The sequence below is a fragment of the Aethalodelphis obliquidens genome, unplaced genomic scaffold (assembly GCF_003676395.1).
Source record: "Aethalodelphis obliquidens isolate GAN/ISIS:26980383/991018 unplaced genomic scaffold, ASM367639v1 scaffold31, whole genome shotgun sequence".
Classification (NCBI taxonomy): Eukaryota; Metazoa; Chordata; class Mammalia; order Artiodactyla; family Delphinidae; genus Aethalodelphis; species Aethalodelphis obliquidens.
In genome coordinates, this window is record NW_020837975.1 from 303,559 (window position 1) to 316,589 (window position 13,031).

Sequence of the window (13,031 nt, forward strand, 5' to 3'; positions counted from 1 at the left end):
GGGTTTATTTCTGGACTCTCTATTCTGTTCCATTGATCTATGTCTGTTTTTGGGCCAATATCATGCTGTGTTGATTACTGTAGCTTTGTAGCATGGTCTGAAGTCTGGGAGTGTTATACCTCCAGGTTTGTTCTTTTTTCTCAGAATTTCTTTGGCAATTCTCGGTCTTTTGTGGTTCCATATAAATATTAAGACTATTTGTTCTAGTTCTGTAAAAAGTGGCATGGATATTTTGATAGAAATTGCATTGTCTGTAGATTGTTTTGGGTAGTGTGGCCATTTTAATAACATTAATTCTTCCAACCCAAGAGCATGGGATATCTTTCCAATTCTTTGAATTGGCTTTCTGAGTGCACCAGGTTGGTAATGAATTCTTACAGAGAATTGCTCTCTCATTCAGACTCTATCTTCATCCTCCAAGCTATGACAGAGGCTTTAATCCCAACCTGCAATATTCCCTTTCCTATCATCTAAGAGATCAATATCTCTTTCTATGTATCCATGAGACCTTGTGTTATTTCCATTGCAATCCTTGAAACAGTCTACTATAATTAGCTGTTTGTGTAACTCTGTATTCCACCAGTTGGTCAGCTGCATGAGGACAGGCACTATTCCTATTTATTTTTTAACTTTTTCACTGTTGTATTTCTGGTGCCTGAAATCATGTCTAAGTTAAAATATATGTGCTGAATGGGTTTACTAAGCTGAGGTAGATTCTAAGCCTCTAATGAGTCAGCAGTTGAAGTTGGCAAAGGGGCAATGAGGATGGATTAGCCATGTCTGCCATGGATAAGAAGGTAGCAGTAGTGAGACATACACCACACAGTTGCCATCCCATAGCTCTCACTAAGGGTTCTTACCAGTGCCCTAGGGATAAGAAATTAGGAATTTATATTAGAATACTCCATGAGTGGGACTTCCATGGTGGTGCAGTGGATAAGACTCTGCGCTCCCAATGTTGGGGGCCCAGCTTCGATCCCTAGTCAGGGAACTAGATTCCACATGCATGCCGCAACTAAGAGTTTGCATTCTGCAACTAAGAAGCCTGTGTACCACAACTAAGGAACCCACCTGCCACAACTAACACCCAGTGCTACCAAATAAATAACTAAATATATAAAAAAAGAATCCTCCATGAGTTGTATATAACTTTTGATATTAAGCTAAACTATTTTAAATAATTTTTGATAAAGCATGTGAGTTCAGTCTTCATCATTGTTATTCTTTATAAAATTCTTATTTTAAAAACACTTTTCTAGATGTAGAGATTGGTTAGAACTTCTCTGATGGTTACACATAACAGTCCAATGCCCCAAGAGAGCAAACTCAGAAACAGAATGTCCCTTCCAAAATGTCCTAACAAAGGTATTTCTCTCAGAATGTGATGCACATTAGAAGCAAACTAATTAAACGATTGTATTCATCAATGGGTAATTGTGTCAAAATGGTTTTCCATTACTTCTTTCCCTGACTAATGAGAGGTATCTATGAAAAGACACTTCCTCATGACACAGTTTGCTTCCAGAGTATTTATATGTGCTTTTGTTGACTTTGTGTTGGATGTAACTGTTCCAAGACAAAAAATAAGTGGCTACTACAAAATCTGGAGATTACAAATTAAAACTGAGAAATTTTGGGCTAAGAAAACACGTATATGGGTCTCTTAATGAAGAAATGGCCTGAAATAACATGTTCCAAAATGTCAGATCCGTAATCCAATTTAAATCATGTAGATATGTTTACTTTCAATCCTTTCTTAGTTTGGTGATATGAAAAGCATTTAGTTTTATCTTCAAAGTTTTCCCAGAAAGATTTTTTCCTCCTTATTTTAATAATACAAGAGATGCCTGACTTTAAAAGTCCAAAGGGTATTTTAAGAGCATCGAGCACATGGGTTTATGGCAATAAAGTTCTGAACTGAGAAAAGCTTATGCTCCTATTTTTACTTATCTTGTCTAAGCAACTATTGAAAGCATAGGACTCCACTTCATGCTAAAATCTGAGCACTGGAAGATATGCATTTTAGAAATTCTACTTTCAGATATATCAGGAAAATTAAGGTGCCTGAAAATTCATACAACAGATGTAACGGGGAAGGAGACCTGATTTTGAGTTTTAATAGTAAGATATTAAATCCTTTATGTTTTTTTCTTTTTCTCATTAATATTAAATACTTTAAATTTTGATTGTTTACCTATATATCTTTAAAGTTATATTCAAATAAAATCACAGTTTATGATAAAAATAGCTTTCTAACATCATTACTAAATGGAACAACTGGGATAATTTCAGCTCAATTACATTCAAAATGGACAAATTCTAATACATCTCTATAATTCAACTAACCTAATATATAGCTTTTAAATTAGTGTTTGTTATTGCATACAATGTTGTAAATACATTAATGAAAATAATGGAAACATTATAAAGTATTGAAGGTTGCAAGATATATTATCAAACCATTACAGATGGATAAAATAGTAATTTTATGTGCTACAAATGGCAAAATGCTAATAAAAACAATTGTATTTCCTTGAGCCAAATCATTATTAAAGCTCTGCAAGCAAGATTTAAATATATTGTTTTAATGGTGCTGATTATCTTTAGATTTGTAACTTCTCCCTAATGATAAGAACAATATGCATGACATCTTTCAATAATAATTATAAAAATACTACTAATTATTACTAACATATATTAAGTGGTATCCAGGTCCAGCACTAAGTACTTTATATTTAATCTAATTCTAATTTAATCTAATTCTCACAATAACCATATAAGATAGGCACCATTATTTAATGCATTTTTCTTTGAATTTTATTTTATTTATTTATACAGCAGTTTCTTATTAGTTATCTATTTTATACATATTAGTGTATATATGTCAATCCCAATCTCCCAATTCATCCCACCCCCACCCCCACCCCCACCTCACTTTCCCCCCTTCATCTCCATACATTTGTTCTCTTCATCTGTGTCTCTATTTCTGCCTTGCAAACCAGTTGATCTGTACCCTTTTTCTAGATTCCATATATATGCGTTAATAGATGATATTTGTTTTTCTCTTTCTGACTTACTTCACTCTGCATGACAGTCTATAGGTCCACCCATTATGTTTGTTTTAAGTGATACTATGATGTGGTCCAAATTCAGTTGTTTAGACTGTCTGCAAATGACTGCTTATGTAAATTGCTAGACCTTTACTGGAAACCTACACTTCCTAAAAATAAATTTACTACCTAGTTTTAAAATGAAGTTGATGCATTAATCATAGTCATGTCATTCAAATGGTTGATGTCCACTTTGCCAATATCAAAACTGGGCAGATTTATTGTGCTGGGGATTTTAAATCTATAATTTCATAGCTCTTATTTGGAAAAAAATCATATAGACTCATTATTTTATTATAAATTTAAATCAGTGTTCACTTTAATATTCATTTTATTTTAGTGAAATCAAAGGATAAATTATTTAATTAGCCAAGAGCATGTGGAAATGGATATAACTTATGTTCTGAAAATTGAATTTATTTATGTTAAAAGGGTATTTTTATAAAATGTCATTGAGGTCTTTAAAAGTTATATTTGTCAATAATTTTCATATGACAATGCTAGCATCTTCTTTCTTATGAAAATCAATGAATTATCAACATAAATAGTGTTTCCATAGTGGGAAACACATTCTGAGTCTTTGGGATTGACGACATACATGTTGGATTTGGTCATATTAATAGCTTCTATACCTCTGAAAATTATGAAAAGGGGAACGCTCACTGGTAAAGGCAAAAACAATAAAGGTAGAATAGTATCCACATACAAATTACTAGGAAGGTTAAAAGACAAAAGTAGTAAAATCATCTGTATCCATAATCAGTCAGGGGATACACAAAAAAATTAGATGTAAAATATGATATCAAAACCACTAATTGTGAGAGGAGGAGAGTAGAGGATGTTTAAAATGCATTTGAAATTAAGAAACCAGCAACTTAAAGCAATAATATATATGTATATACTGCTATATCAAAATCTCATGGTAACTGTAAATGAAAAATCTATAATAGATACACACGCAAATAAGAAAAAGAAATCCAAACAGAACACTAAAGAAAGTCAACAAATCACAAGAGAAGAGAACAAAAGGGGAAAGGAAGAAAAAAACCTACAAAACCAAATCCGAAACAATTAACAAATTGGTAATAAGAACATACATATTGATAATTACCTTAAATATAGATGGATTAAAAGTTCCAGCCACAAGACATACACTGGTTGAATAGTTACAAAAACAAGGCCTGTATATATACTATCTAGAAGAGACCCACTTCAAATCTAGAGACACATACAGACTGAAAGTGAGAGGATGGAAAAAGGTTATTCCATGACAATGGAAATCAAAAGAAAGCTGGAGTAGCAAGACTTATATCAGAAAAATAGCAGACTTTAAAATAAAGACTGTTACAAGAGACAAAAAAGGACACTACATAATGATCAAGAGATCAATCCAAGAAGAAGATATAACAATTGTAAATATATATGCATCCAACATAGGAGCACCTCGATATATAAGGCAAATGTTAACAGACATAAGAAATTGACACAACAATAGTGAGGGACTTTAACACCCCACTTACATCAGTGGACAGATCATCCAGACAAATAAATAAATAAATAAATAAGGACACACAAGCCTTAAATGATACGTTAGACCAGATGGACTTAATTGTTATTTATAGAGCATTCCATCCGAAAGCACTGAACACACATTCTTCTCAAATGCACATGGAACATTATCCAGGAGAGATCATGTGCTGGGCACAAAGTAGCCTCAATAAATTTAAGGGAACTGAAATCATATCAAGCATCTTTTCTGACCACAATGCCATGAAATTAGAAATCGACTACAAGGGGGAGAAAAAGGCAAAAACCACAAACACATGGAGGCCAAACAATGTGCTACTAAACAACAAATGGATCACTGAAGAAATCAAAGAGGAAATCAAAAATACCGAGACAAATTAAAATGATGATCCCAAAGCTATGGGATGCAGCAAAAGCAGTTCTAAGAGAGAAGTTTATAGTAATACAAGCTTACCTTAGGAAACAAGAAAAATCTCAAATAAACAACCTAACCTTACACCTAAAGCAACTACAGAAAGAGGAACCAAATAAAAGCCAAAGTAGAAGTTAAGAAATCATAAAAATCAGAGCAAAAATAAATAGAGATAAAAAAGTAGAAAAGATCAATGAAACTAAAAGTTGGTTCTTTGAAAAGGTAAACAAAATTGATAAACCTTTAGCCAGATTCATCAAGAAAAAAAGAGAGAGGACCCAAATCAACAAAATCCGAAGTGAAAAAGGAAAAGTTACAACTGACACCACAGAAATACAAAGGACTCCAAGAGACTACTATGAGCAACTATATGTGAATAAAATGAACAACATAGAAGAATTGGACAAATTCTTAGAAAGGAACCATCTCCCAAGACTGAAGCAGGAAGAATTAGAAAATATGAACAGACCAATTACCAGTACTGAAATGGAATCAGTAATTTAAAAACCCCCGACAAACAAAAGTCCAGGACCAGATGGCTTCACAGGTGAATTCTACCAAACATTTTGAGAAGAGTTAACACCTATCCTTCTGAAACTATTCCAAGCAATTGCAGAGGAAGGAACACTTCCCAACTCATTCTATGAGGCCACCATCACCCTGATATCAAAATCAGAAAAAGATACTACAAAAGAAAGAAAGAAAGAAAGAAAGAAAGAAAGAAAGAAAATTAGAGGCCAACGTCACTGATGAACATAGATGCAAAAATCCTCAATAAAATACTAGCAAACTCACTGCAACAATACATTAGAAGTATCATACACCATTATCAAGTGGGATTTATCCCAGGGATATAAAGACTTTTCAATATTTGCAAATCAACCAGTGTGATACAACAAATTGAAGAATAAAAACCTTATGAATTTATTTATTTTATTTATTTATTTTTGATCGTGTTGGGTCTTTGTTGCTGCATGCGGTCTTTCTCTAGTTGCATCAAGCAGGGGCTGCTCTTCATTCCACTGTACAGGCTTCTCACTTTGGTAGCTTCTCTTTTTGCAGAGCACAGGCTCTAGGCTCATGGGCTTCAGTAGTGGCTTGTGGGCTCTAGAGTGCAGGATCAGTAGCTGCAGTGCACAGGCTTAGTTGCTCCATGGCATGTGGGATCTTCCTGGACCAGGGATTGAACCCATGTCCCCTGCATTGGCAGGTGGATTCTTAAACACTCACCACCAGGGAAGCCCCAAAGAATAAAAAACTTATGATCATCTCAATAGATACAAAAAATAACTTTTGATATAATTCAACATCCATTTATCATAAAAACTCTCCAGAAAGTGGTCACAGAGGGAACATAACTCAACATAATAAAGGCCATATATGACAAACCCACAGCTAACATCATAATCAATGGTGACAAGCTGAAAGCATTTCTTCTAAGACCAGGAACAAGACAAGAATGTCCACTCTCACTACTTTTATTCAACATAGATTTGGAAGTCCTAGCCATAGCAATAAAAGGAGATAAAGAAATAATAGGAATCCAAATTGGAAAATAAGTAGTAAGACAGTCACTGTTTGCAGGAGACATGACACTATACATAGAAAATCCTAAAGATGGTACCAGAAAATACTAAAGGTCATCAATTAATTCAATAAAGTTGCAGGATACAAAATTAATACACATAAATCTGTTGCATTTCTCTACTCTAACAACAAAATATCAGAAAGAGCATTTAATGAAACAATCCCATTTACCATTGTATTAAAAAAGAATAAAATGCCTAGGAATAAACTTACCTAAGGAGGCAAAAGAACTGTACTCTGAATACTGTAAGATGCTGATGAAAGAAATTGAATATGGTACAATCAGGTGGAAAGATATACAGTGGTCTTGAACTGGAAGAATCAATATTTTTAAAATGACCATATCACCCAAGCAATCTACAGATCCAATGCAATCCCTATCAAATTACCAATGACATTTTCACAGAAGTAGAAAAAAAATGTTAAAATTTGAATGGAAACACAAAAGATCCTGAAAAGCCAAAGCAATCTTGAGAAAGAAAAATGGAGCTGGAGGAATCAGGCTCCCTGACTTCAGACTATACTACAAAGCTACAGTCATCAAAACAGTATGGTACTGCACAAAAACAGAATTATAGATAAATGGAACAGGATAGAAAGCCCTGAAATAAACCCACTCAGTTATGGTCAATTAATCTATGAAAAGGAGGTAAGACTATATAATGGAGAAAAGACAGTTTCTTCAATAAGTGGTGCTGGGGAAAGTAGACAGCTACATGTAAAAGAATAAACTTAGAACATTCTCTAACACCATATACAAAAATAAACTCAAAGTGGATTAAAGACCTAAATGCAAGACTGGATACTATAAAACTCCCAGATGTAAACATAGGCAGAACACTCTTTGACGTAAATTGCAGCAATATGTTTTAGGATCCGTCTCCTAGAGTAATGAAAATAAAAACAAAAATAAAAAAATAGGACTTAATTTTAAAAGCATTGGCACTGCAAAAGAAACCATCAACAAAATAAAAAGACAACCTAAGAAATGGGGGAAAATAATTGCAAATAATGCAAACACCAAGGTATTGATTTCCAAAATATAAAAACAGCTCATACAGCTCAATATCAAAAAAAAAAAAGAATCAAAAAATGGGCAGAACATCTAAATAGACATTTCTCCAAAGACAACATACAGGTGGCCAACAGGCACATGAGAAAGTGCTCAACATGACTAATTATTACAAAAATGCAAACAAAACTACAATGAGGTATCACCTCACATGGTCAGAATGGCCATCATCAAAATGTCTACAAATAATATATACTGGAGATGGTGTGGAGAAAAGTGAACCCTCTTACACTGTGGGCAGGAATGTAAATTGATACCACCACTATGGAAAACAGTATGGGGGTTTCTTTAATAACTAAAAATAGAACTACCATATGATCCAGCAGTCCCACTCCTGGGCATATATTTGGAAAAAACATAATTTGAAAAAATATATGCACTCCAGTGTTCATTGCAGCATTATTTACAATAGCCAGGACATGAAAGCAACCCAAATGCCCAGAGACAGATGAATGGATAAAGAAGATGTGGTACCTATATACAATGGACTATTACTCAGTCATGAAAAAGAATGAAATAATGCCATTTGCAGCAACATGGATGGACCTAGCAATTATCATACTAAGTGACAGAAAAAGACAAATATCATGATATCACTTATAAGTGGAATCTTAAAAAAAATACAAATGAGCTTATTTACAACACAGAAATAAACTCGCAGACTTAGAAAACAAATTTATAGTTAGTAAAGAGAAAAAGGGGGGAAGGGGTAAATTAGGAGTTTGGGGTTAACATATACACACTACTATATATAAAATAAACAACAAGGACCTACTTTATAGTACAGGGAACTATACTTAATATCTTGTAATAATCTATAAGGGAAAAGAACCTGAAAAAGAATATATATATATATATATATATATATATCTGAATCACTTCGCTGTACACCTGAAACCAACACAACATTGTAAATCAATTTTACCTCAATAAAAAGTATTAAAAAATACAGTTTGAGGGCTTCCCTGGTGGTGCAGTGGTTGGGAGTCCGCCTGTCAATGCGGGGGATGTGGGTTTGTGCCTTGGTCCGGGGGGAGGTCCCACGTGCTGCGGAGCGGCTGGGCCCGTGAGCCATGGCCGCTGGGCCTGTGCGTCCGGAGCCTGTGCTCTGCGGTGGGGGAGGCCACGGCAGTGAGAGGGCCGCGTGCCGCAAAAAAAAAAAAAAAAAAAAAAATACAGTTTGAAAGCTAAAAAAAGAAAGCTGCCATACCTCTGCATCTAATCACACTTAATCCTCCAACGTCCCTCTAAAATCTGTAGCTCTGACAAACAGCAACCGATTTGTGCGTACTTACATCAAAATATTCTTGAATAGTTTTTATACTGGGTTTGACTGTGAGTAGAAAATGCATCTTCTCTAAAGTTCCTACAAACAAGTCATTATGGTAGAGAGGGTTGCAAAAAATCACCACCTCTGATCTGTTGATATGGTCATCCATTTAAAATTTATTTGTACTGGGAGTTTGGTCATGGAACAAGTCCCCCATAAAAGTGGTGACACACTGTGGGGTTTAGGAGCATGGACACTGGAGCACAGAGCTGTTTAAGGGGCAGCTCCACCACCTCCTATCTGTGTGAACTTGGCAATCACTTCATTTCTTTGGGTCTTAGTGTCCTCAGATACTGAATGTGACCTATCCTAGGTCACATTACCATATGAGGATTAAATTAAATAAATCAGTATTTGCAAAAAATTTTAGAGCAGCATCACTCACATAATAAGCACTGTAAAATCAACTGTAAATTACATTTTAAAGAAATAGTGCTAGGTTAGGATGTCACTAATTAAAACATTTCTCTCCCTTCCAAAAATAGGAGACAGGACATCCTTAACCTGACAAAATAATGTAAAAAGCATGCAAACAATGAAAAAGGGATTTTTTCCCCCAAATGTTCTGATTATTTTCCAAATGATCCTAACTTATCTTGAGACTTGGCCCCAACCTTCATATAAAGAATTCTGGCATTTTTAGGGTTATTCTGACAGTTATTTTTGTTTGCCTTCTCATACCACTACTTTTGCCTTCTTCATTCTGTTCTGTGGCCCAGGAGGCTGACCTCTACAGGCTGTGTCCCTCAGCCTTTCTTGCCACCTGGTTTTCTCTTGGGTTAGGCCCAGGGGAGGCACTCACAAGAAATCAGAAGACAGAAAGAGAAAGAAATGAGGATGTTCATCCCCGTACCCTGCTCTCTTCTGCTGGACCCAGGTTTGACAGTGGCTCCTGTAGGAAACCCCTTTCACATTGTGTGACTGCTTTCATAGATTCCATCACAGTGTCTTCTATTTGCCCCGTCAGGGTAGGGTTTTAAAGACTTCAAGCTGTTACACACTGAACCCTTGGCTGCTTCACCATTCCTAGTTGAAGTAGTCCCTTCATTGTGTTCTCTTGAATTACCTCTGTGAGTGTGTCATCTGGCCAATACTGGCAAGCTGGCCCATACAGGCAGTATTCATACATTAGTTATAAATTTTTCCTTTCTATCTTTTAAAGAAATTCTTGTTGAATTTTCAAAGTAATTGAACAAACTACATCAAAATGTTTATTTACATAAAAATTCAGTGTTTTTTTGTGGTGATATTTTCTACCTTTTTACAACACTTAACTTAAAATTTGGAAAGGTTTTGAAAGCAGAATAATTTCATAATTTTTCTAGTGTGAGTCACAGAACCCAAAGTAATTCTAAAAGTCTTTACTTAGAAAAATAAACAGAATCAAGGAAAGATAAATTGAAGAAGCTTAGAAATCAAAAAGATCAGATGAAAGAAAATACATTAATCATATTTATTAAAAAGTGTTTACCTATGGGTCTATTAAGCACTGTGGCAAACAAAGTTATATAGTTATATTGTAGGTAAGGTCAGAAGCAAAGTAGAAAATGCTCCACATAAAACTTTGCAGGTAGAAGGGAGTGGCATGATGTATTCATAGTCGTGAAAGGGAAAAACCTGGAACCTAGGGTAAGGTACCCAAAAAGAATATAATTTCAAATAGATAAAATAATTTTTCAGACAAAGAAAGACTAAAAGAATTTAACAATACTAAACCTACCTTAAATGAAATATTGAAGGATCTTCTCTCAATAGAAAAGAAGAGTCTATAGGAAAGAGAACATCTCAATAGGAAGGGCAAATATATAAAAGGATTGAAGAGCACTTTAAAAAGCCAGTAAAGAGATTAAAATGATAAAAAATTGTAAAAGTGATTATAAGTACAATTAACAGCAAAAGAATAAGCATGGGGATGTAAAATAGGACATCAAAATCACAAAATGTGGGGGAGGAAATATAAAAATGTAGGTCTTTTAGAATATGTTTGAACTTGTCTGACCGTCAGTTTAAAATAAGTATATATAGTTATGGGGCAACATACTTGGACTCCACAAATGAAAATCAACAAGAGATTCACACACACACACACACACACACACACACACACACACACACACACAAAACCAGAAAAAGGAATTCAAGCAAACTCCAAAAGAAAATTATCAGACCACAAAAGAAAAACAGAAGAAATGAACAAAGAAGAACTACAAAAACAAATGGAAAACAAGCTTTAAAATGAAAATAAGTACATACCCATCAATAATTACTTTAAATATCAGTGGACCAATGGAATAAATGCTCCAATCAAAAGACATAGAGTAGCAAATTGGATTAAAAAAACCAAGAAGCTACAATATTCTGCCTACCAGAAACTCACTTCAGAGCAAAAGACACACACAGATTGAAAGTGTGGGGATGGAAAGAGATTTTTTTCATGCAAATGGAAATGAGAAGAAAGTGGGGATAGCAACACACATATCAGACAAAATAGACTTTAAAACAAAGGCCATAAAGAAAGACAAAGGACATTGTATAATGATAAAGGGATCAATAAAAGAAGAAGATATTACACTCGTTAGCATATATGCACCCAATATAGGAGCATTTGAGTATATATAACACAAATATTAACAGATGCAAAGGGAGAAATGGACAATAGTACAATAATAATAGGAGACCTTAACACCCCACTGACATCAATGGACAGATCTTCCAGACAGAAAATCAATATGGTCACCAAGGTCCTAAATAACACAATAGGCCAGTTGGACTTAATTGATATTTGCAGGATACTACATCAAAAAAACCCCTCAGAATACACATTATTTTCAGGTGCACACGGAACATTCTCTAGGATAAGACCACATACTAGGGTCACAAACCAATTCTCAAAAAATTTAAGAAGATAGAAATCATTTCAAGCAAGTTTTCTGACCACAATGGTATGAAACTGCAAATCAACCACAGAAAGAGAAACAGGAAAAGAACAAACACTTGAAGACTAAACAACATGCTACTAAAACACCAGGGGGTCAATGATGATATCAAAGAAGAAATCAGAAAATACCTCAAGACAAATGAAAATGAAATCACAACCTTACAAAATCTATGGGATACATCAAATCAGTTCTAAAAGGGAAGTTCATAGCAATACAGTCCTTCTTCAAGAAACAAGAAAAACCTCAAATAAACAACCTAACCTACCACCTAAAAGAATCAGAAAGAGAAGAACAAACAAAACACAGAGTCAGCAGTAGGGAAATAATAAAGATCAGAGAGGAAATAAATAAAATAGAGATCAAAAATTACAATAGAAATGATCAAGAAAATCAAGAGCTGGTTCTTTGAAAAGATAAGCAAGACAGACAAATCTCTAGCCAGGCTCACCAGAAAAAAAAGAGAGAAGACCCAAGTAAATAAGATAAGAAATGAAAGAGAGGAAATAAAAACCAATACTGCAGAAATACAAAAAATCATTAGAGAATACCATGAACATTTACATGCCAAAAAATTTGACAACCTAGAAGAAATGGAGAAGTTTCTAGAAACATACAGCCTGTCAACACTGAGTCAAGAAGAGATACTTTTAACAGACTGATCTCTAGAATCTGTAATAAAAATTTAAGTAATTAAAAAGAAAAAAAAAACTTGCTCCAAACAAAAATGCAGCTGTAGATGGCCTCACTGAGGAATTCTACCAAACATACAAAGAAGAAATAATACCTATCCTGCTCAGATTATTCCAAAGAAGTGAAGAAGAGGGAACACTCTCAAATTCATTCTATGAAGTCACCATAACCATGATACCCAAACCAGACAAAGACACTACCAAAAAGGAAAATTACAGGCCAATGTCTTTGATGAATATAAATGCAAAAATTCTCAATGAATCATTAGCAAACAGAATCCAACAATGTCTAAAGAAAGATCGATCATACATTATGATCAGCTTGGATTCATCCCAGGGTCACAAGGATGGTTCAAGGTACACAA

The 13,031-nt window shown here is 34.4% G+C and overlaps 1 protein-coding gene across 4 annotated transcripts in view; it reads right to left on the bottom strand.

Annotated features, from left to right (window-relative positions):
• KHDRBS2 (KH RNA binding domain containing, signal transduction associated 2) overlaps nucleotides 1–13,031 on the bottom strand; it is a 713,761-nt gene that overhangs the window by 231,658 nt on the left and 469,072 nt on the right. The window contains exon 8 of one of the 4 annotated variants that reach the window (XM_027126846.1): nucleotides 3,216–3,235. The exons of the other annotated variants lie outside the window; for them this stretch is intronic. Within the exon in view, the coding sequence (XP_026982647.1) occupies nucleotides 3,216–3,235 (20 nt within the window). The remainder of the gene's footprint in view (nucleotides 1–3,215; nucleotides 3,236–13,031) is intronic. 4 annotated transcript variants of the gene reach the window in all.